This window comes from Amblyomma maculatum, chromosome 6 (assembly GCF_055883805.1).
Source record: "Amblyomma maculatum isolate TAMU_Amacu chromosome 6, ASM5588380v1, whole genome shotgun sequence".
Classification (NCBI taxonomy): domain Eukaryota; kingdom Metazoa; phylum Arthropoda; class Arachnida; order Ixodida; family Ixodidae; genus Amblyomma; species Amblyomma maculatum.
Genome location: NC_139349.1, coordinates 12,035,482 through 12,056,937, shown reverse-complemented (window position 1 = coordinate 12,056,937; position 21,456 = coordinate 12,035,482). Strand labels below are relative to the sequence as shown.

Sequence of the window (21,456 nt, the reverse complement as noted above, 5' to 3'; positions counted from 1 at the left end):
TTTCACTTGTGTATGTCTTCCTGTGCGCTATTATCCATCGTCAAGTTTCAATGCATCCATCTTCAAGTTTTCTTAAATTACCTGGTTACATGCTTTGTTGTGCCTGCATAGACCTTTATGGTAGTATTAAATGCGTCATGCAGCTTTGAAGACAGTACCAGTATGCAAATATTGAAATTTTTTAATACAAATCGAGTACAAAATATGGGGGAAAGATGCCTTCGAATATTGAATACAAAAAAAAATTAAAAACTAAAAAGTAGCAAACGCTGCTTGACTTGTTTATTTCAAAATTCAATTGGTATTCGCAAATAAAATTAAGCTAGAATTGCACCAAAGTATGCATGCCCTTACTGAAAAATCGGGCACAAATTTTATACAAGATTCCATATAGTACCAGTTTTTTGTACAGGAAGAACCTTCATGAAACCAAGTAGAGCTGTCATATCACTGTTGGATACTTTAAACTCATTAATTTGGCCTTCAAGGGACTAGAAAAAATATCAGAATTAATTGAAATTTAGTATTATTGAATGGGCCTCCGGAAACTGCCAAAAACTATTTGCATCACAGTAATGTATAATCTGATGAACGCTTGCAGGACGAATGTCCGCATCTGGGATGAAACCGAAGAATGAACGGCATTTTTTTCACGGTTTCGTCAAGTGCTTCACTTTGCGCACTGTTGGGAAGGCCTTCTTCACAAAACGAACCCCCTGTGTTTTGAGGTTGCTCCACTGCACGCGATCAAGTGCTGCGGTGAAGCGTGAAGTGCGGTTGAACTGCGGTGAATTTGAAATTTTTCGGTGTATTCGGTAATTTTCGACTATTCGAAAATTCAAAACATCAGCTTTTCTAATATTCAAATCGAATAACAAACATATTCGATTCATATTCAAAATTTTGAATATTCGCACTAGACCTCATTCACTTCACTGCTCATCTCGTAGCTGTCACTAATATGAAAACTGATTAATCTACGAATTAGCCAACCGATCCCGTGGCAAGTTCATCTGAAGAGCATACAACCAAGAGCGTTTTCTGCACAATATGATTTAACACAGAAGACTAGAGCAGTTTGCCAAAACAGCTTTGATTTCAAACAAATTGCCAGGTATGCAAGTTCTATTGGTGCCTGTGCTCTCTATAAAATACTCATGTATGATATGCTTCCTAAAACTCACGATGTACTCGAAAGAGTGCATTAGGTGTAGTAAATGCCTCAGAAGCCCACTATGCAAATGTCACTGTGCAAGTACAAAAAGAACAGCTACCGTGACAACTGGTGCAAGGTGCAGGCGTACAAAATGAGAGGGAAACGTGTTGACAAAAGGTGGCTGAACTTGTAGCTGTGCTGAGCAACCATCATCAAACAAGGAGAAGGAGCTGTGTGGTGACATCATGCACCTGGCTGCCATTCCAGCCCTCAAAAGACTGCCACGTATAAGTTGACCCCCCAACTCACAGCCTTCACTGATGCTTAGGCATTCGTTAGTAGAGATGGTAGCTTTTTGGTGGAATGACCGCCCCAGATAGGCGGTAGTCCCGGCTTTGGACACAAAACCGTAATGAATTTTTCGTCAATCACAAAACTTCTGTGAAAGTTCTAAAGCTTTCCTTGTGTAGCCGTATGGATGTACTTGGGTGGACGCTAATAAATAACTACTCCCTTACCACAGATCACAACTGCACTGTAGATTTGCAGCTTCACTTCTTGAGGCCAGCTAGTTAGTCAAGTATCCCCATGGCACAACTAGTTTGCAAATGACTGTGAGTTTACATTTGTAACTTAACCCCTTCACCGTTTTGTTATATCAACGAATTTCTTAACAAAACTGCTTATTTTTTTAGTGCTGATTTCGGTTATTATGTTGCCATATGTAAAAGACGTTTATGTGGTAGAAAAAAAACGAAGTTATCAGGTCAGTGCTGCCATCTGTCGAGCAAAATGCCATCTAAGCCACAAATGAGCGCTGCTCGTTCAAACGCTGAAGGGAAGAACCTATTCAGCGAGGACGAGCTATAGTCGTCCAAAACGGTTTGGTGACGGCTTTGCAAGGACGAGCGCAGCTCGTCCGAAATGGTTAAGGGGTTAATTTATGTTTATGACTATTCTCGGCAGCAGCCACTACTGTCCAGAAGCCTATGTGCCCTATTTAAATCACCAAAAGCTGTGCTCATCCTAATCCCAATGACGTGTCCCTACCACTGATGCTGGATTCCTTTTTGTTTGAGGCTGCAAGCCTTCACTTAAAAGCTCGCTAGCCGGACTGCTTGCCAGTCTACCTGCATACATGTTGTTACTCCCAACACAACAGTAACAGGCTAGGGGAAAATTTAATCACTAGATATAGCCCAACAGAGGCCTCTGGTCCTCCAGGGTGAATCCACCAGACCTAACAAAGGCACACAGATTATAGTGAGAGATGCAACCTCCAAAAGGGAAGTGCTGAAGCCACAAAGGGGCATCCACTCAAATGCAGGTTCCACAGAATAGTTTTTCTTTAAACAAATTCAGTTACTTTACAAAGTTACATCATTTGAGACACACGGCAACCTTTACTTCACGTTGTATGCAACGCTTTAAGCAGTTTCGTTTCAGGCGTCACATTTCACGCGGGCATTATGGGGTGTATGAAATTCCTGCAAGAGGTGATGTGACTGCAATGTCATGATCCTATCGCCCAATCAGAATTTTTGCAACACAACAATGAAGATGGCAATGCTGATGCTGGGGTTTATGCGAGTCAGGATTGTTACGCTATCACGCAATATACCCTACCACTGTTTGGAGAAAGAGCGCATCTAGTTTCCATTGTTTAATTAAACTACGCTACATGAGCTGCTCAACAATGAAATTATAGTTGCAGTGCTAAAATCCAAAAGTGAGTGGATTATGAAGCTCTTGATTTTCATTACAGGCTGCGAATGATGTCTAAGAACAATTTCCATTCACATAATGTCGTTGCTAATTTCACTAATTATAACTAGTGTCATTTTGTTTTCTTAATCATGTAAAATTATGACAATAGCCAACTCTGCCATGTAATACTGTGCAACATACACATGCATTTGTTTGCACAGAGAGGGACAGAGAAAGAGCAGGCGTTGTTTTTAAATGTACGCTTTTGAAGCCTTGGCACCATCTTACCAGTCCTGAATGCGTCGCATGAAGCGGAAAGGTGAAAATAGCTTACCCTTCTCCAGGAGATGGTCGGCGTTGGGTGACCTTTTCCCTCACAAGGCATGGTGACCTCTGCATTCTTAGGCTGCTGGTAGAGCTCCTTGGGCTTCACCGAGAACATGGGTGGTTCTGCAGGGAAACAGTACAAGTTCAGCTTTATAATTTAAGGGACTTCACAAAATGCGGGTATACCACCAAGTGAGAGTAAAGAAGGTCTAAAACAAGTCTGAAGAAAACAAGTCCACTCAATGCATGGTTTCAAGCAGGCACCAACCTTTCTTTTGCTTTAATAAAAATTAAACAATTTTGAACAATTAGAAAAACTGTGGAATTCAGATAAACACACTATACTGGAAATTGCACCATACACAGAAACTGCCACAACAGGCAGTGCAAGATGCCTTTTTTTTTTTTTTCCATGCCACGTAAAATACATGTTAGAACAGCCAGTATAATTGCTATATAGTATTGTGTGAATATTGAAATTTTCAAGCCAATTGATATGGAGGAAAAATGCCTTCGAATATCGAATTGAATATTGAATATCTGATCAGTGAAAAAAAAATTTAAGATAGAAAACACTGTTCTTGCTCATTTCAGAATCCACATGGTATTCGCAATTAAAATAAACTAGAACTGCACAGAAGCATATAATCTACTTAAAAATTGAGCGTAGATATTATGAGGATTTCTTATGCCATTTTTTTTTTTTTTCACAAGGACCTGCATGAAACCGGGCAGAGCTGTTATACCACTGCTGAATATGGCAAACTCTTGTTAATCCAACCTTCAAGGGGCCAGAAAAATAATGTCCGTGTAAGCAGTGTGCAAAGAGCTCATCTTCATCTCTACATATTCATCATCATCGATCATCTCGCCCTGAGAAAAAGACGATGTGTGCACCAAATGCTGCTAGCTGCTGCTTCGGTCCAAATTAACCGCAAGCTCGAATGGGCCTGAAAAAATGTCCAATACCATTGCCACCAGAGTAATTTTATCTGATTACACTTGCACGATGGTTGTCTGCATTTGAGAAGAAACCGAAGAACAACATTTCTTCCTAGTTTCATCAAGAGCTTTGCTTTGCACACACTGTCGGGGAGGTCCTTTTCTACGAGTCCCTCACCACAAAACGGCCCCATCACGCCTTGAGGATACTCCACTGCACAGCCCATGCATGGTGGTGAAGTGCGCAGTGTGGTGAAATTACTCTGAATTCGAAAATTTTCAACGTGCTCAGTAATTTTCAAATATTAGAAAAATTACTGATAACAGTTTTTCAATTACAAATTAAATAACAAGCATATTCGATTTGCATTCAAAATTTTGATTATTCAAACTACCATATTGTTAATTCATAGATCAAGTCATTGTTTGAGGAGTCAAAAGACGACAAAGGTAGACAATGAACCTGCGATAACACACAAGTTTCATGACTTTCAGCGATACCCCCCATCTAAGTTCACCAAGTTCTTAGCTGCGCCCGGATTGCTCAAGTTTCCCATGGTACATGCTGGTCAATATTGCCCAGCTATCTGCAATGTCTTGCCAGGTAGCCAATGCCAATGTCTTGCCAAAACAGATGCATACTTTTTCTTTTCAAACTGTCAACACTCGCTGTCTATGTATAGAATCAAAATACAGCACAGTATGCAAGCATATAAATTTCTGCAATCTGCAAAGGGCCAGTTCAAAGGTGTATCACCTATTAGACCATATATATACTAGGGCTGCCAGTGCGGTTTAATTCGTAGTGCGGAGGTTCTAAATCCACACCTCGTAAATTTGTGTCCATGACTGCAAACACATATGTAAATACTCTATTTATGCAGTATTTTATTTTCAAGGTGGAAGGAAATTGAGAACGACCAAGTGCTGCAAAACAGAGGTTGAAAAGGTTGCGCTAGCGAAAGAAAATGTGACACCATTTTGGCAAGGATGCCAGCTGGCTCTGCCACTCAGTGTCAGCACTGACTGTAATGCGCCTGACTGCTAGCTGTTCTTATAAGCACAGAAGTTGGGCTAGGTGCAGAATCTTTTGTATTGTGATATCAACCAAAGATAAACAAGCACTTTATTCCTACATGCCGGCGCACTCTGCATTGCGTGCTTCATCAAGGGACAGATGTGAACAAACCTGTTATACTGTTGCTACAGCATATCCCATAAGGTATATCAGTCCACAGGAAAAAAAAATATAAGCACTATTTTCTATAACTTCTCTACTTGCATCAGACAGAGAAAGAAATCTAGTTTTAACTCTCAGTTATTCTGGAATAAAGTTGATTTAATTCATTGGGATCATACACTGGCAAACGTTTTACTTAAGTTATGCACATGTTTTGGCAGCTGCTTAAGTAGTTTGAACTAAACGCTTGCAGATAAAAATTGAATATCTCATATTTCATAAGAGAAAACATTGAAGAAACTGAAGCATAGCAACCCCACCACTGGGGACTGAAAATATGTGGCAATGAAATTTCTTTTGTTACAAAGCTCAGGAGACCACCAAAACATTTGTCATAAAATTATTATTGCCTGTTCATGCTGCTCTTCAAGGAATTTATTTTTGTCCTAAAGGTATTAGCGGGGCATACAGCTCTCATGGAGTTGCCTTCGAGCATCTTAACAAAGTTGCTTTAACATCATGCGTTTAAAAGCTTCTTCCTATGCAGTGTTCGAAGAAATTTCTCCATGCTTCTATGGGATTATTATCAAAACATATTCCGACCAGACTGAAGGTATTTCAATATCGAAAAAGACGTATGCGTTGAGCAGGCAGCTATTTGTGATGCAGTGATATCAGCGCTCGCCGGGACAGCTCTGACGTGCTTCATTCCCATGACGTGCCTCAGAAGCTAAGTAGTGAACACTGGTGGAATTTGAACTAGAGGTGTCATATGAAACCCTGCAGATAGCACTGCCGTGCTCACGCGACTGGTGCGCCCTTTGCTTCTCTTCCCTCTTTTCTCTAGCAGCGTCAGTGCACGCCTCACGGGTTGCCTGCTGCAGCTCCGCTTTCACTCAGAGAATAAACGGAAGAACCACCGACATGCTTCGTCCTGTTTCGCAGACTTTCAAACAGTCTGCACCTCAGTGTGAGTACAACTGGCCATTTATGTTAAGATATATGTTTGTAACTGAACAGGTTTCTGGGAGCATTTGTTGCTTTATTTGCCTGCCAGGTTGCTATACTTCCCTGCAGGAGAGAAAGGCTTAAAGTCACTGGGATTGACTCTTGCATGCCAATTCCCTTTCGAACTGCTTCGGTTGATGCTGCATGCTAGACTGTGCTGGCGAACGGTGAGATATCTATTTTTGTATATGGTGCAGTGTTTTAACTGGCAATTAATGACCTTGTCAGTCATTCTCACCTGATATGATTGAGAGAATGTGCTTATCTGCTCTTCACACAAGCCGTGAATCAGAAAAGCTTTTATTTCAGCTCTGTCGTACCAAACAAAAAATAAAAACTATTCATGAATTCCATTCTCAGCACACTAACTTGGATAATTAACTGTTGTAGCGACGGCAAAATTTACGGCTCACGAACAGTTTGGTCAATTTGTACTGAAAAAAAAAATAAAAAAGAAGGAAACCCTAATTTATGGTTTCTTATTGTAGTTTTTATGTGCAGATGATTTCTCTGAAAGGAAAAATGATGATATGCAAGCTGCTCAAGCATACATCGCCAAGGGCCGCTGGAAGCTGCTCTCCGTAGAACCGACAGTAAAAGGCACGTGCTAAAGGTGCTGGCTTGGCAGACATCTGAAGCTGCCATTAATTCGGCATCTTTCTCCAACCTGGAATCAGCCAACACGTTGTCAAGGGAACCAAACGCAGATGAAGTCATTGAAGTCTGAAAGAGTCCTGCCCAGGTATCTTTTACACCACTATATACATATGCGCACCTAATAAAATATCCATGCAACGAACCATTCTGGCTTTATTTTGTGTGCATGTATACTCTCAGCATGTTATATAATATAATAAGGTGCATGCAAAATACCTACAGAAAAGTGAACTCAACCCTGTGATTGGCGCTTGATGGCCTCAGTTGCCTCTACGCTAGGACACCCATCACAGCACAAAATAGCCACCAATAATAAAAACAAACTTTCAGCAATAATGGGATTGGCTGGATGCCAATGATGCAAAGCCAACGGGCAAAAGTGGATGGATGTTAGATAGCCGACAAGTCTAGCTAGATACCAGTTGTTAAAAGCCAGTGATTAAGCTTGGTTGCAAGTACTGGATAGCCAGTGAGAGTGGCTAGTAAGCTAGTATGCCAATAGCGGCCATTGTGGGAAAGCCAGTCAAGTAGATTGGCTCAAATCTTGGATTGGGTAGCACTGAATGAAACGCCTTTATTGGCATATTATCGCTGTTGGTTTTTCCAATATTGGGCTGGGGGTGGCCCATTGATGGCATGCGGCTTCGGTTAACAGTTACACAGTGTGTTACTTCGGTTAAGTTCAGCATTGTAGGGCATAGGATACTAATACTTCAGCAAGCGCAACAATGCCATACCCCATATAAAAGTCAAATCAAAGACTGAAAGTAAGTAAATTGTGTGGTCAATGTGAAGTGCAAAAAAGAAATGAGGACAGAGCGCAACAATGAGGTATCACTGCTTTGAATTGCCTGCACTTCCCTGTGCACTTTACTTTATCATGAGTTACCACATAGTCTGGATGAATACTCTACTAAATCATGTGACTGTTTTTTTTTTTTTTTTCGGCTTTTTTTTTTTCTTTTTTTTCATGGAAGGGGGCAAAAGTTGGTCAAGCTGTACTCTACCCTTTTTCTGTTCTCTTCCTCACCGTCCTGACAAAATTTAAAGGCAATGTCGCTATTAAAGGTATCAAACGATACATACACCTAATGTCCATGCATTCAAAGATCAAAATTCTTGGTGTGCCTGTGAACCATTAATGCATCAGGAAAAATGCACTGACCACGCACGAGCACCTCCATGACAGCAGAGGAGCCCCCTGTGGAGTGAATGTTGAATGGGGAGCAGAGATAGCGGCCCTGGTGCTCGTACGACACCCTCTGGAAGAACAGCGAACCGTTGCTCAGATTGACAACGCCATTGAGGGCGTTTGCCTCAAATGGCCGGTTGTCCTTGAACCAGGTGACAAACTGGATGGGTGGGTTGGCCTGGATGTAGCAGCGCACCACTCCCGACAGATTCAACGGCATATACTGGAAGGCCGGCGTGAAGTTCACTCGCGCTGGATCTGCAGACAGGAAAGCAAGCTGGTCAGCCCTGCAGGCTGGCTTCGCCACTTGGAGTCCAACCGCAAGGAGGCTCATGTCACTCCTCTCACACACAACATCAGACGTATGCATGAGGCAAGGAAGCAAAGCAGCGTGCAGGACCCGCTATCAGCTCATGCTGAATGATGTAGTAAGCCAAAAACTAGCTCTACTAATTTTTTTTTAGCTGTTTGCAGATAATTTTAAACTCTGTGAAAGGTATGTCAGTTCAGTCTGTGCAGGTGGATTGTACAGCAAGGTGCAAACATTATATACATGATAGAGCTTAATGGTTACACAATTAATTATTATAGGTAAAATTAACTAATCAATGCCTTTACTTTTGAGTTGAGAATAGAAAACTGAAGGCCGTCAATATAAAAGCGAAGCCCAGTTCTTAAACTACAATACAGTTCGAAATATTTAATGTCAAAAATGCACATTTTTAGTTTGTAAAGTTGGCTTCCCAAAATGCACAACTTTAAAACGGCCTCGCTCGTTTTGTAGCGAGAGCTACATTTGGCTACCAGTTGAGCATTTCGCTGTGGAACCACTCTGGAATGTGTGGAATGGGCCGTGGAGAGGAGGAGCAGGTGCGAGGGGCGTGACATCAGAGCTTTAGCGCGGGGTGTGGCCACCACTGTCGCGTGTGCCGTCATGCGGATGCCACGTGCTAGCTATGCGCATAACTGTGAATGCACAACTGCAAGTATAAACGAAGGCAAGAAACGGCGGTTGCAGCACAGTCGTTTTGCATGGTGAGGAAGAGTCGGGCCACTGCTCAGCAACAATATCGACAGGAGATGCTCAATTCCTTGGATCCAGTAGTTGTCGCCTGGCAATTGGCCATCCAGCAGAGAAAGAATGAATATCGAAAGGCCAAGCGAGCAGCAGAGGCGCCTGAACAGAGTGAAGAATGTCTCGCCAAGTGGAGAAGTCATGATGCAGAGCGTAACAGGCAGCCCATAGCAGCTCAGATGGAGCCTTCGGAAAATCAAGGGGAACTGACGACAATGACAGAAGAGGACGTAAAGGCCCGTCGTGCATGGTTACTGATGCCTACTGATGCCAGTCATCTTGAACCTCATAAGAAAGCCAGAGTCTGCATCTATGTAAGACAAAGTGTCGCTGCTGTCAGAAAGCTCCACCAAGTTTCATGCAGGTCCTTCCTGTACGAAACTTGGTGGAGCTGTCATATCGCTGCTGAATACAGTAAAGCATCATTAATTTGGCCTTCGAGGGACACCAGAAAAAATGTACGCATTAACCGAAGCTTGAATTACATAACAATTTTATCTGATGAACACCTGCACAATGGTTGTCTGCTTGTGGGTTGAAATCAAAGTTAGAACAACGTTTTTCACCAGTTTCGGCAGGTGCTTCACTTTGTGCACACTATCGGGAAGGCCCTAGTCACAAAACGGCCCATTGCATTTTAAGGATATTTCACTACACAGTAAACTAGTAGCCTTAGTCACCATTCATGGCCTCTCCTGTTAGAAAGTGGTAAGTCAGGCAACCCTGCCAAAAGGAATGTCTGAAAGTTGTTTACAAAAGCAGAACTGGAATCAACATAAAACCAAGTAAAAGCCGAACAATCCCTATGCATTTCCAACTGATTCCAAATGTGTTTTTACAACTCACAAAGGTTTTATCTTTTTTTTGCTGAGAAGAAAAAAAAGGAACCAAATTCAGCATACATATACCGTCAAGTTTAATCCACCTGAACATACACGTGTGCCTGCTTCCCAACTCACATTCAATGTTGAGGTAGGCAGTAGCAGACTCTGGAGTGCCGATGCCATTGGAGATCTCGCATGTGTAGAAACCCGAGTCATCGGCTGCAGTGGGGTTGATGAACAGGGTGCCATCCTGCCGCACAAGCGTGCGTGTCTGCAGCCAGGTCAGCTTGGAGATCTCGACACCATTGTAGAACCAGCGGTGGGTGATGTTCGAGGGCAGCGCACGCGCTTCACACACAAACTCGGCAAAGTTCCCCTCCAGCTTGGTCAGGTTCTGCGGAGGCGTTGTGATTACCGCAGGACCTGTGCAGCACATGCACATCACCATTTAGTGCACAATATGTCTCCTTCCTTTGCAACTTAATGAAAAGAATGAGCTTGATAAGATGCTACGCTATTGTCATAATGTATTCCTTCACAAAGCTTGGTCCTCTGCTTTTAAAGGGACAGAACACTGGCCAAAATATGTCATGAGATTATGGTCGAAATGAAAAGACCTTGCCTCATATAGTGCAGATCGAGCACTACAATATCAAAGAAAAGAGGCTTTACAATTTTAATTTGCCATTGAAAATCGCATAAAAACAACAGAGGCACTATTTAGCGGAGAAACCCTAGTACTTTCAGTGTAGCCCCCCACATGACTACATGTCAGCAAAATATCGCTAATTTTCGTAACTGCACAATGTTCTTTTTTTTTCTAGGAGTGCTTGCCATAATTTATTATATTTTGCGCTCTCTCCAGTGCGTCCTTAAATAAAAACCACCCCTGCTTTCGCACTGCAAAAGGCATGCTTTCAGGTTTTGCCACTAGATGGCGCCCCAGTGTTTGCAATTTCGTGAATAAAGCAATGACAGTGCCCACTAAAACTTTCGTCGACGAGGGCGTGCGCTATTGTGAGGTAACAGCATTGAGTGTGAAACTGAAAAGGACGTTACTCTACACAAAAAATGTCTGATTACTGTCTGGCAAGTGAAAGTTATACTTGTTTTCGGTACGTCTTTTTTGTCGACCACCAGTCGTCATCGGGGTCGCTGCTCATGGTTTCCAGCATCGGACTACATAAAACCGGGCACACGCATTGATCGAAAAATTCGCAGTAAAAATTTTCTGCAGCATTTCTAACAAAACCGTTATGGAATCTAACATTTTAGACATCAATCTTTTCCCTGCGGCGAAAAAAAAAAATCGAGGACTAAATTCCGGTGTTCTGTCCCTTTAATCAATTTATGTTATTTCATATTTATTTTATTACATTAATGTTATTTTGGGGGGCAGAACTGGTGCTGGCCATATCTGCAAGCATGGGGTACCAAATATTAGCCACATAATGTAGACAGATAGCAAAGAGCAACCATTGTACAGCAAACATCCTTCTTACATCCGAAATCAGACTATCTGACATCACCTTAGGTTTTCGCTTAATAACCAGCACTCAAAAAATTATTGCAATGGACAAAAGTAAGAAACAATAAAAGCTAGGATGTTCACAAGATGGTTCAAAACAAAGTGATACACTGTCATAGCATGGCAAAGTCATAGTCTCGTACTAAAATTTGTCTTGTGCCAGAGTCGCCAATGATTTCGATGTGGAAAGTTGACTTCTTGAACTACACAAATGATTGCATAACAAGCCTGAAAGTTCATTGGTAGCAGTGAAATGATGTGCAATACCTACAGGTCACTGGTGATCCATACTCAATGGGCTTGGTATGCAAAGAGTTAGAAGGCTTCTGAAATACTATTTGTGCTAATATTCTAATGCAAGAAATCCATAGAGGTGGTCCTTACAAGTATTCAAGTCAAATTTGAAAGCTTTGAGAGGAGTGCATAATTTACAAATATTTTTTTCAAATGTGCTCCTAGCAACCACTCACGACAGATTGGGCCGAAACATCCCCTCATTGGACGCTCTCAAGTTACGCGGGTGGGACGGGACATGGGGGGTCGGGGCACTTTTGCAACTTGTTTACTTGTTTTTTCTCGCATGCCGGCAAGGGTTGAGTTGAGGAGGTGAAGAGGAGCATCATTTTCGATCGCCCATACCTTCTGTGCTAATAAAGATATCTTAACGATTTTTGTGCTGCCGTGACGACTGAAGGAATGTCTATTGCTCATGTGCATTTTCTAGTTTTCGTAAATAGCTTTTCGTGAGCCATTTAAGCTTATGAGCTTTAAGCTCAAGTTTTGCTTCACATTGTGAATACCCGGATGAGGGGGCCACGAACAAAAAAATGTGCCCACGTGCTGTGCTTTTGAGTACAACAAATGCTAAGAATCCAGGGAAGCCTTTTATTTTTGCAATCCCAAGCAGGAAGCCCGATGACTGGCACCATTCTATTTGGCTATACTGAACAAAGCAATAAAAATTCGAAGGGGCACTTTGGACCCCTAAAGTGTGATGAGGCAAAAGCTATTATAGCGCAGTGGTTGTTGAGTCTTTGCACACTCGTGAGCCTGTAAAGGCTTTTGCCTTGGCATTCCTTGGCATGCATTCGTTACAGTGCTCATTCAACTGTCAGAATGGCAGTATGGTGTCACTCCTATCTCGCTGCATTCTCAAACCCATGTGACATTCTGACATAAGCCGCAAGCGCCTGAAGCAGATTCGACGCACATGAACTTTCTAGAATTTTCCATCACGCCACCGTTCTCTCCCCATGAGGTCACGTTGTTATGCACCATGATGTCAGCGGCGATGGTCTCCATGGCAACTGCATTAGCATGATGCTAGACAAGGAGAACAAAGATATGTTTTTCACGTGCCCAGTGTGGCTTGGTCTGTTAATGCGCTCATCTGGTGATCGGAGGGGTAGGAGTTCGATTCCCGGTGGAGGACAACCTTTCGTCTTAAGATTAAACAGAAACCCCCGTCATTTGATTGACAGGTTGAATGCGACACCTTCTGGGGTGGATACACGCACGCATGCACACTCATGAGCCTATAAAGGCTTTCGTCTTAAAAAATTTGTTCCCATAAGCAATGCACAATTTGGTAAGGTAAGCATTTGATTAGACCTTGTGTTTGATGACAACCCGGAAATAAAACAAGAGAAATGAAATGGAATGGACTGACCATTAGACTTTGCTAGCCGCCCTCTGCTTACGTACTAGTGGCAAGCAGCAAAGAGTGGACCAATGTATCGTGCATACTGCACATCAGCACTGTAAAGTTCACAGTGCAGTTATAGCCTCTTCACACACTGTAGGATAAATCTCATGTGATGCTCTATGTACAGAAGGCAAAACGCTTGTTCTGTTAGATACCGTGTTCAATGCCTGATTATGTGAACAAACGATTGAAAATGTGTAAAGTACTTTTGTCTCGAACAGAAATGTGGCAAACATTCTGCCCTAATTGGGGAATATCCTTCTTTTAAAACTGTTTGATGAGAGTGTCAGCATGGGTTTATGACTAGTATGGCCACTACAGCAATGGACTGCCTTCGCTAAAGTTGTTATGCTTGCTTTATCTGTTCCTGCTAGAGTACTTCCTCTGCTGGAAGCTGAAGTTTGGGCTGCTGCATTTAATTTGTTCGATGAAGAAAACGAGGCCTGCAATTCATGACACTGGACACAGAGTAACTAAGAGTATCAAACTCTGCAACAAATGCATCCTAGTTTTAAATGGCTCAGCCAATGCCGCCAGTCAGTTCAGTGCACTAAGAAACTATGTTTAAGGACCACAGTCTTTTTGTATTGCTTCAAAAGCTGCACTGGCTTTTAAAGGGTGGCGAGGACTATTTCAAAGCTAGTGACAAAGAAATGACTGCTGTGCTGCGTTGACACGACTGAACGCTAGTACTTCCACCAAAGAAACTGGCATCTCCCAGCCACTTCCCTACCTACCACAGTGTCAGTGAATTTGTCATTTGAAAGTTTTCTTTGTGGGTTTGCTCCACATGAGAGGAGTGATACCTTAGTGAAGGAGCTCAATCCGAAACCCAAATGTGAGTGCTTGAATACGAGTAGCTTCTTCTTGTATGATTCTTGTCATATATGTGTGAACGCCAAACACTAGCTTTCGAACCAAATATCAAATTGAGTTGAATATCGAACTTTTTGCAGCACAGTCCAACTTAAACAGCCCTTCAAGAGACTTTCATTCAGCCTTTTGAGGGACCAGGAAAACACGCTTGAATCTGAATTATCCAAAAGTTTGAATTATCAAATATCCCTAAAAAACAAAGGAGAATTGTTTACATCATAATAAGTTTACTAACAAACACTTGGAATATGGATGTCTATACATTTGAGATAATTAGCTGAAGATGACATTTTGCAATATAAAAAGTGCTTTGCATCGCGCATACAATTGGAAACGTCGACCAGAATTGTCAATGCCTCCACAGATCTTTTAGCAGTGCTACACAGCAGCAGTGGTGCCTCCGCAAATAGCCATTGCATCTTGAAAATGCTTCACCGCGTTCAGTATAGTCGAGCTACACAGGAAACACAATGATGCAAGGGATGGAAATACATATATGTGTAGGTGTGAGAACGGCATCATGTCATCTCTAGAAGTAAAACTACCATAGAACTAAAATACCGGTGATGCACAAAGTAGTGTCTGAAATGGCACGACTGGCTAATGCACACGCCCGATGGCAGCGGCACTAAGGTCTGAATTTAAGAGAAGCGTAACTGAAAGTGGGCTATATTTCATCTATAGGAGATTTCCAATGGTAGTTGCGCTTGCTACAGAGCATGCGCCTGATGTGTGCGGGCACCAGTTATTCCATGCAATTCATGCTCACTGAATTGATGGCTTCGTGGGTTACGCCTCAGTGTGACCCCTTCCCCCCCATTAACAACTTAGCGAGCATCTGCCACCACAGATTTACACAGGCATTGGCCAGGACCACCCTCCTTGTTCGAAATATCAGAATTTCCACATTTAGGAGGGTCGAATTAACAAGATTTTACTGTACCTCATCTTCCCTGCGCCGGCACTGAGCATGTCGCAAAATATATCAAATATTCAGTCATCTGAACATTAGGTATTCGATTCAATTGAATAATTCGAGGGTCGAATTAACAAGATTTTACTGTACCTCATCTTCCCTGCGCCGGCACTGAGCATGTCGCAAAATATATCAAATATTCAGTCATCTGAACATTAGGTATTCGATTCAATAGAATAATTCGAGCACTTGTTGGATTCGTATTCGGTTATAGAGTATTCACACACCCTTAGGTTTGACCTCCGCACGCACACACACAAGAAAATTTGTGCTTCATCCTGTTTATTTAGATAGAGCAAAATCTCGTTCATTTAGCCGCCAAGGAAGGAATCGAAAAAAAAATATTAAATACCAAAGTTTGAGTAATCGAATGGCCCTTAGAAAACTGATGAAAACTGTTTGCATCATGGTAAGTTTATGTAATAAATGCCTGAATATGCTTGTCTATGCATTCATTTAAAATTAAAACTAAACAACAGCAACTTTTTTGCAATTTAGTCAAGTGCTTTGCACACATTGTCAGGGGTGTTGAAGAGCTGCTCCAAGGTCATAGGTACCTCTGCAGCCCTTTTCACGATGCGATGCAGTAGCTATAATGCCTCTTCACAAATGGTTCTGTTTAGTATGCTTCGTGAAACGTGGGATGGTTCAGTGCACTTGCGCATGGATGGAAGAGACTCAGGCATCAGAAAGGCGTGACAACATTCCAAAATAAAGATAAATGACCAGTGACGCCAATGAGCATGCCTAAAGACAGTGGTAAAGTGGCGTGAATTTAGGAGAAGCAATACTGAAGCTATGCCTAGGATATATTTCGGCACTGGGGGCCTTCTGACCCCCAGACTTCCGAGCGAGCAGGCCTGAGATGCGTAGGCATCAGGAGGTCTATTTGGATGATCAGTGCTTCAGGAATCATACCTCGACATGACCCCCTGTATGAATTAACCATTGCAAGCCCAGTTACATTCGAATCAATGAGTGCCTAAAACCCCAGACTCATATGGGCATCAGTTGGAACCGCACTCCTAGTTTGAATAATCTGAATTTTATAATTAATGGGCAACGAATTTATGAATTTTACTGTATCATAATGTTGGGACTTGCCGCAGTGGCTCAGCGGTTTTGGCATTTGCCTGCTGATCCCAAAGCTGCACGAATAAATCCAAGCGTTGTCAGTCATATTTCTATGAAGGTGAAATGCAAAAGGCAAAATAATTTCGACCACCTAGGTATCTTTAATGTGCATTGACATCGTACAGCACATGGACGCCTTTGCATTTAGCCTCCATCGAAATGCAGCTGTCGTGGTTAGATTCGAACCTTTGACCTCTGGTTCAGTAGCCAAGCGTCTAAACCACTGAGCCACCTTGGCAGGTGCACAACATTCCTAACTATTCCAACTGCTTTGGCAAGATGAAATCCCCTCACTATCTATTCCCGGCTTGAACAACTCATTTTAGTTTGTTTGTTTTTTTATATATAAACATCATGGTAGCCCTACTTTATTTTTTCTGAGTGCAAATATGCATTCCGTTTTCTGCTCGCCACTTGTAAGGCTATTCAATTCATTCGTGACCAAAGAAAGTGAAGCTTTCCTCTCCCACAGGTACAAAGCCTGCATGACTTGGGCTGTGAAATGAGCTGAGCAAATTCCAGTAACCCACCAGCGACGATGACCTTGGCGAGCGCAGAGTCACTGCCCTCTGAGTTTCGAGCCATACAGGTGTAGTCCCCCACGTCTGTCTGGCGCAGGCTGGAAATGCGCAGCTCTGTTGGGTGGATCTGGATGTTGCTGTTTTCCTCAAGGGGAAGGTTGTCCTGCATGACAGAGGCCCAGATCAGTCCAACATTTGGGGCGACAGCCAACCGGCACGCCTAGTACTTCATGGAAAGACATCCCTTCCATTTAGTGCAGACATAGTTCCCATATTCCCTCTTCATTCTGTGTCATCAACAGCGCATTCTCAATTCCCTCAACCGTGCATGTGCAACAGCATAACTAGTATCATTTCTTTATACACCTTTATACACTCGATAAAAAACTCGCCAATGATTACCGTGTCAACGTAACATGCTCTTTCTTTCCTCGTCTTCTTCATTACTGTTGTGTCGCCACAACACTAACAATACCACAGAACAGAGAGAAATGTGGCCCTAACCACTGTCGCTGGAGAAATGCCACTGTTCTTCAACCAGGACCACTGAAGGTGCTTTCCCTAGAATATAAGTTTCCTGAATGATTACTGCCAAAGCATACAAAGCCATTGAGCTTGGAGAAGAGTACATATTTTCAGAATGCCCAATTGTTTGTCTGTACTGAGTTACTATAACGTGGCAGCACATATTCTACTACCCTACCCCAGCAGCTTTTTCAAGGCACATTAATTACGAATAAAATTTTTCTCCTTCCCCTGCCGGGTGGCAGCAGCAAAGGATGCAAAGCAGCAACTCACCTTGTACCATATGATGGTGGGGGGTGGGGTGCCCTCAGCTTCGCAGGGAAGCACCACCGACTCGCCCACCTTCACATAGATGATCTGCTCTGGCTTGGACTTGAAGTGCGGTGGAGCTACACAAAGGCAAAAGCCACAGCCTCATCAGAATCCAGCGACCGCAATCAGGAATCCCAGAGTTCAGTTCAGCCCTCTGCACTTCACAAAGCATACAGACTCACATGCACATCACATCTATAGGAGCTGTTAATGCTTTAACGTCAAGATTTAAAGCTGGACCTTATTTAACCCCCCAATTTAGGTGGCGTGATATACAGCAGATGAGAATATAGCAATGCCATCTACATCGCAGTAGGATGGCAAGTTGGGCTAGTTGGGTTATGTTCATCTTGAGGAAATAGCACGAACAGAGATGTCTGTCTTCTTTCATCATCTCTGATCGCACTGTATATTTCCTCAAGATGTCATCTACATCGACCATCTACTAACACAAACTACACCGAACTATTGCTTTCGCATGGTACACTAAGCTTAGCCACGCTAAACCTCTGCAATTTTTTTTACAATGGTTTCTGAGGGTAACCAAAAAATCATTAAATTAAACTAAACATTGTGCAAGGAGTGGCATGAGTGGGGCACGCACCCAGCACATCCAGGTATATCCAGGTCCCATTGCGAATGGTCTCCCGGTTGAGGAAGAAGACCTTGCACTCGTACCAGCCCTTGTCCGACTCACGCACATTTGTCAGGTTCAGTGACGACTGGCCCGAAAGGGAAATGCGCTCCTTGTAGTCGTCGGCCGCATGCGGAGGGTAGCCATCGTACCTGCAAAGGCAGATCCTCCCACTTGACACACTGACGAAACGTCTGCCTCTACCAAGAACAAGAAATCAATAGTGACAGTGCTCCAACGGCCTAGTTGAAAATCGAACTGTCATCTGCCTGCCCAAGTGTAGCGTAAACCTGGCCTGACCGAAGGGCCATTTTGTAAACCTACACCAGCCTACACCAGTGTAGGAAAACACCACTGGAGGTATGGGAGACAGTGTAGGTTAAAACAAAAAAAGAAATGGCGCTATCGATATGCAACTGACAGAGCACGCAGCACAGTGACTGGCCCACACTGGGAACATGTGGCGTGTTGAATCAGTACGGGGGGCAATGGATGTGCCCTTCGCAGCTTCTAGCCCACAAGCAAGGCTGAGAAAAACAAGAGAAAAATGAACAGTAATTCATGGGCCATTTAAGATATAGTACACTTGCATTGCTTTTGTGGGCAGAATTTTTTTTATTCTTTTATTATATATATGATCAATGGTACCATCTATAACTAGGCCATCAACTTTCCGGTGCTTATTTTGAACAAAAATCGTAGGATGTCTTTGGTGCTTTTCGGTTAGTTGCACGGGCAATTATTAACAAAAAAAAGCTTTTGAAATTTTCATGAGAGGCGACAGCATTAAAGAGATTCAGTATTTATTTCATCTCAATGGCATATACACCATGCACAATTAGCTGTATTAGTTGGCCTGTATAAGATGCTGACTATGTTGCAAAGTCTCTGTTAGCAGTACTCAACTTAGAATGCTCTTTCAACAAGAGTACTTGAGAGACGTAGATTAAAAGGCACCTGGGTCTAGCTAGGCTCATGCATGTAGTTTCTAAAAGCAGAGCAATGGTGACATTACTGATGTGAGTACAAGTTTGAACTTTTGGCTGAAATGTTTTTGAGTGCATTCATTCTGAACTTCGAGTCCGTAGGTCTGTTCGTAATGCACAAATTTACCTGGCAACTAAATTTTCCGCAAGGATAAAAAATATGAAGATTGATCTAGGGATCACCTGTGAACTACTAGTCACGATGGGTACCGCACTCAGCTTTCTTAAGCAGCTCATCTGAGCACTTTAAAGAAGAACACTGCAAAATTTCAGAGCTAGCACTCTTAGGTCCTCATCTGACGAGTTCATTATGCACTCTAATATTTATTAGGGCAACAAGTTTCACTCCAAAAAAAGAGCACACATAATATGAGGTCCTTCTCAAAATGAAGCATCTCCATAACTCGGGTAACAAAGCCAAGGTCTCTAAAGGACAGGCCATTTCAAGACGCTTTTGCAGATAATGTTCACTTTATACAAACAGTTGTTTTTTCTGATAGAGCCAATGCTCTCAAGAAAATGTAGAATTAATATGTATTAACGCCTCATAACATCATCAAGAGTCAGGTAGAAAACCATTATGAAGGAGCTCACTATGAAGAAGCTTTTTTGTTTTTTTCCAAGGCTTGATAACTGACAGAGAGCACTGAACTAACACCGTACATGAGAGCTTTGCAACTCCACATGTAGCAACTCTACATGAGAGCCTTGACTAAGTAATCTTCTTTGAGATGGCTAATCCACTGCTCATGAGCCCGGCTAACTCCGCTGCAGACGATGAAAAACTTCCTTAGATTCAGTAGGCTGCCTGGGCTTAGATGCTCGGCCATGCCAGTGCACTCTTTGAAGGAGGAAGCAATATCTTACGGCAAAATTCTCAGAGACTCGAGTTTAAAATATCAGTGGTACAGTGATCTGGGTGCCACCTCAACATTTGTGCATTTCCAAGAGGAATGAGGTAGGAAAGTCATTTGGACAAAACAACCATCGATTAGCCTCAACATGCCCCAAAACAAGTGTTTTTCGGTTTTAGCCGACCCTTCATATTTTTACCTGAGGACGTCTGTCACTGTTTCTGAACAAAACTAGAAAGTGCACAGTCCACTTATGATCAATGATGCAATCCAAGATTTCCCTCTCTCTCTCTCTTTGTGATACCGCTTTCAAGGTACACACAGCGATAGCAAGAGGCAGTTTTACCACGGTGTACCCATATATGTGTCAAAAAGTAGCATATCGTAAAAAAATAACTCGATCTATAATGTGCATTCGCCAAACGCTACTTAAAATTGAGCCTTACCGCATGCTCATGTTACGTACGCTATTTCTTGAGTTTAGAGTGTGCTCCTCTTGCATACGCTAAAAAGGATTTACAACTTGCCAGTGCGCTTAAGAGCAGGACCCCATCTTCGGAGTGAGTATTTCAGTATGTTTGCTGGTCATAAATGAGGCATTGAGCTTTTGCTTCACCTCACCTCACTTATATTGAAGCGTATCAGCCATAAATTCTGGCCTAGACAACCTAAAGATCAGTTTGGTGACAAAAATTGTTCCAGTTTTAACAGCCAGATGGCACTACTAAGCTATCACTCGTATACGCTAAACTAAATGAGCAGATGTGACATACAACATAATGTCCCACAAAATGCTTGCATTTAGCGTAAGTGTACATAGACTATTCTGAAGCCCAATATCAAGGAGATTTCGGTGAAGTAGAAGTGGATTTCCTTTCACTCTACTTACAGCAGTTCTCGAAAATTTATCTTCAAGTTTAGCATGACTTTTTTACAGGCCTATCAAATACGTAATTAATACTGCACTTACCAAGGTGAAATTAGGTTTTGTCCACTAAAGTCAAGGTACTATAGCTTATGCCCCGTAGGTTGCAGTTTGTTAAACAATCGCTAACAGTAATTAACTGAAAACCAAGTTTATGCCAGCAAACTCCAGCTGAATGTCACCACCACCTACGGCTGAACACAACTCAAGAGTGTAGCGGCAGGTTCGCCTGAAACGAAGTTCCCCAGCTGATGCCGACTTTCAAAATGTTGCACTTAATCCTCTTAATTGCGGCATCACAGGTGGCTTGCAGATGCAATGGGATTTAACCGAAATATAGTGACAATCAGTCCAAGCAATCAGCTCAAGGAGCCCTCAGAGAGGCACTATCAGCTGCATTCTCCAGTGGTAC

The 21,456-nt window shown here is 42.5% G+C and overlaps 1 protein-coding gene across 2 annotated transcripts in view; it reads right to left on the bottom strand.

Moving 5' to 3' along the window:
• The window catches only part of LOC146185085 (protein turtle-like), an 87,484-nt gene that overhangs the window by 49,276 nt on the left and 16,752 nt on the right, over positions 1-21,456 (bottom strand). For both annotated transcript variants that reach the window (XM_084606073.1, XM_084606072.1), the window contains exons 3-8: positions 18,250-18,431; positions 17,607-17,722; positions 16,818-16,971; positions 10,204-10,491; positions 8,143-8,427; positions 3,198-3,313 (exon numbers count right to left, since the gene is read on the bottom strand). In XM_084606073.1, coding sequence (XP_084462199.1) covers positions 3,198-3,313; positions 8,143-8,427; positions 10,204-10,491; positions 16,818-16,971; positions 17,607-17,722; positions 18,250-18,431 — 1,141 coding nt within the window. The remainder of the gene's footprint in view (positions 1-3,197; positions 3,314-8,142; positions 8,428-10,203; positions 10,492-16,817; positions 16,972-17,606; positions 17,723-18,249; positions 18,432-21,456) is intronic.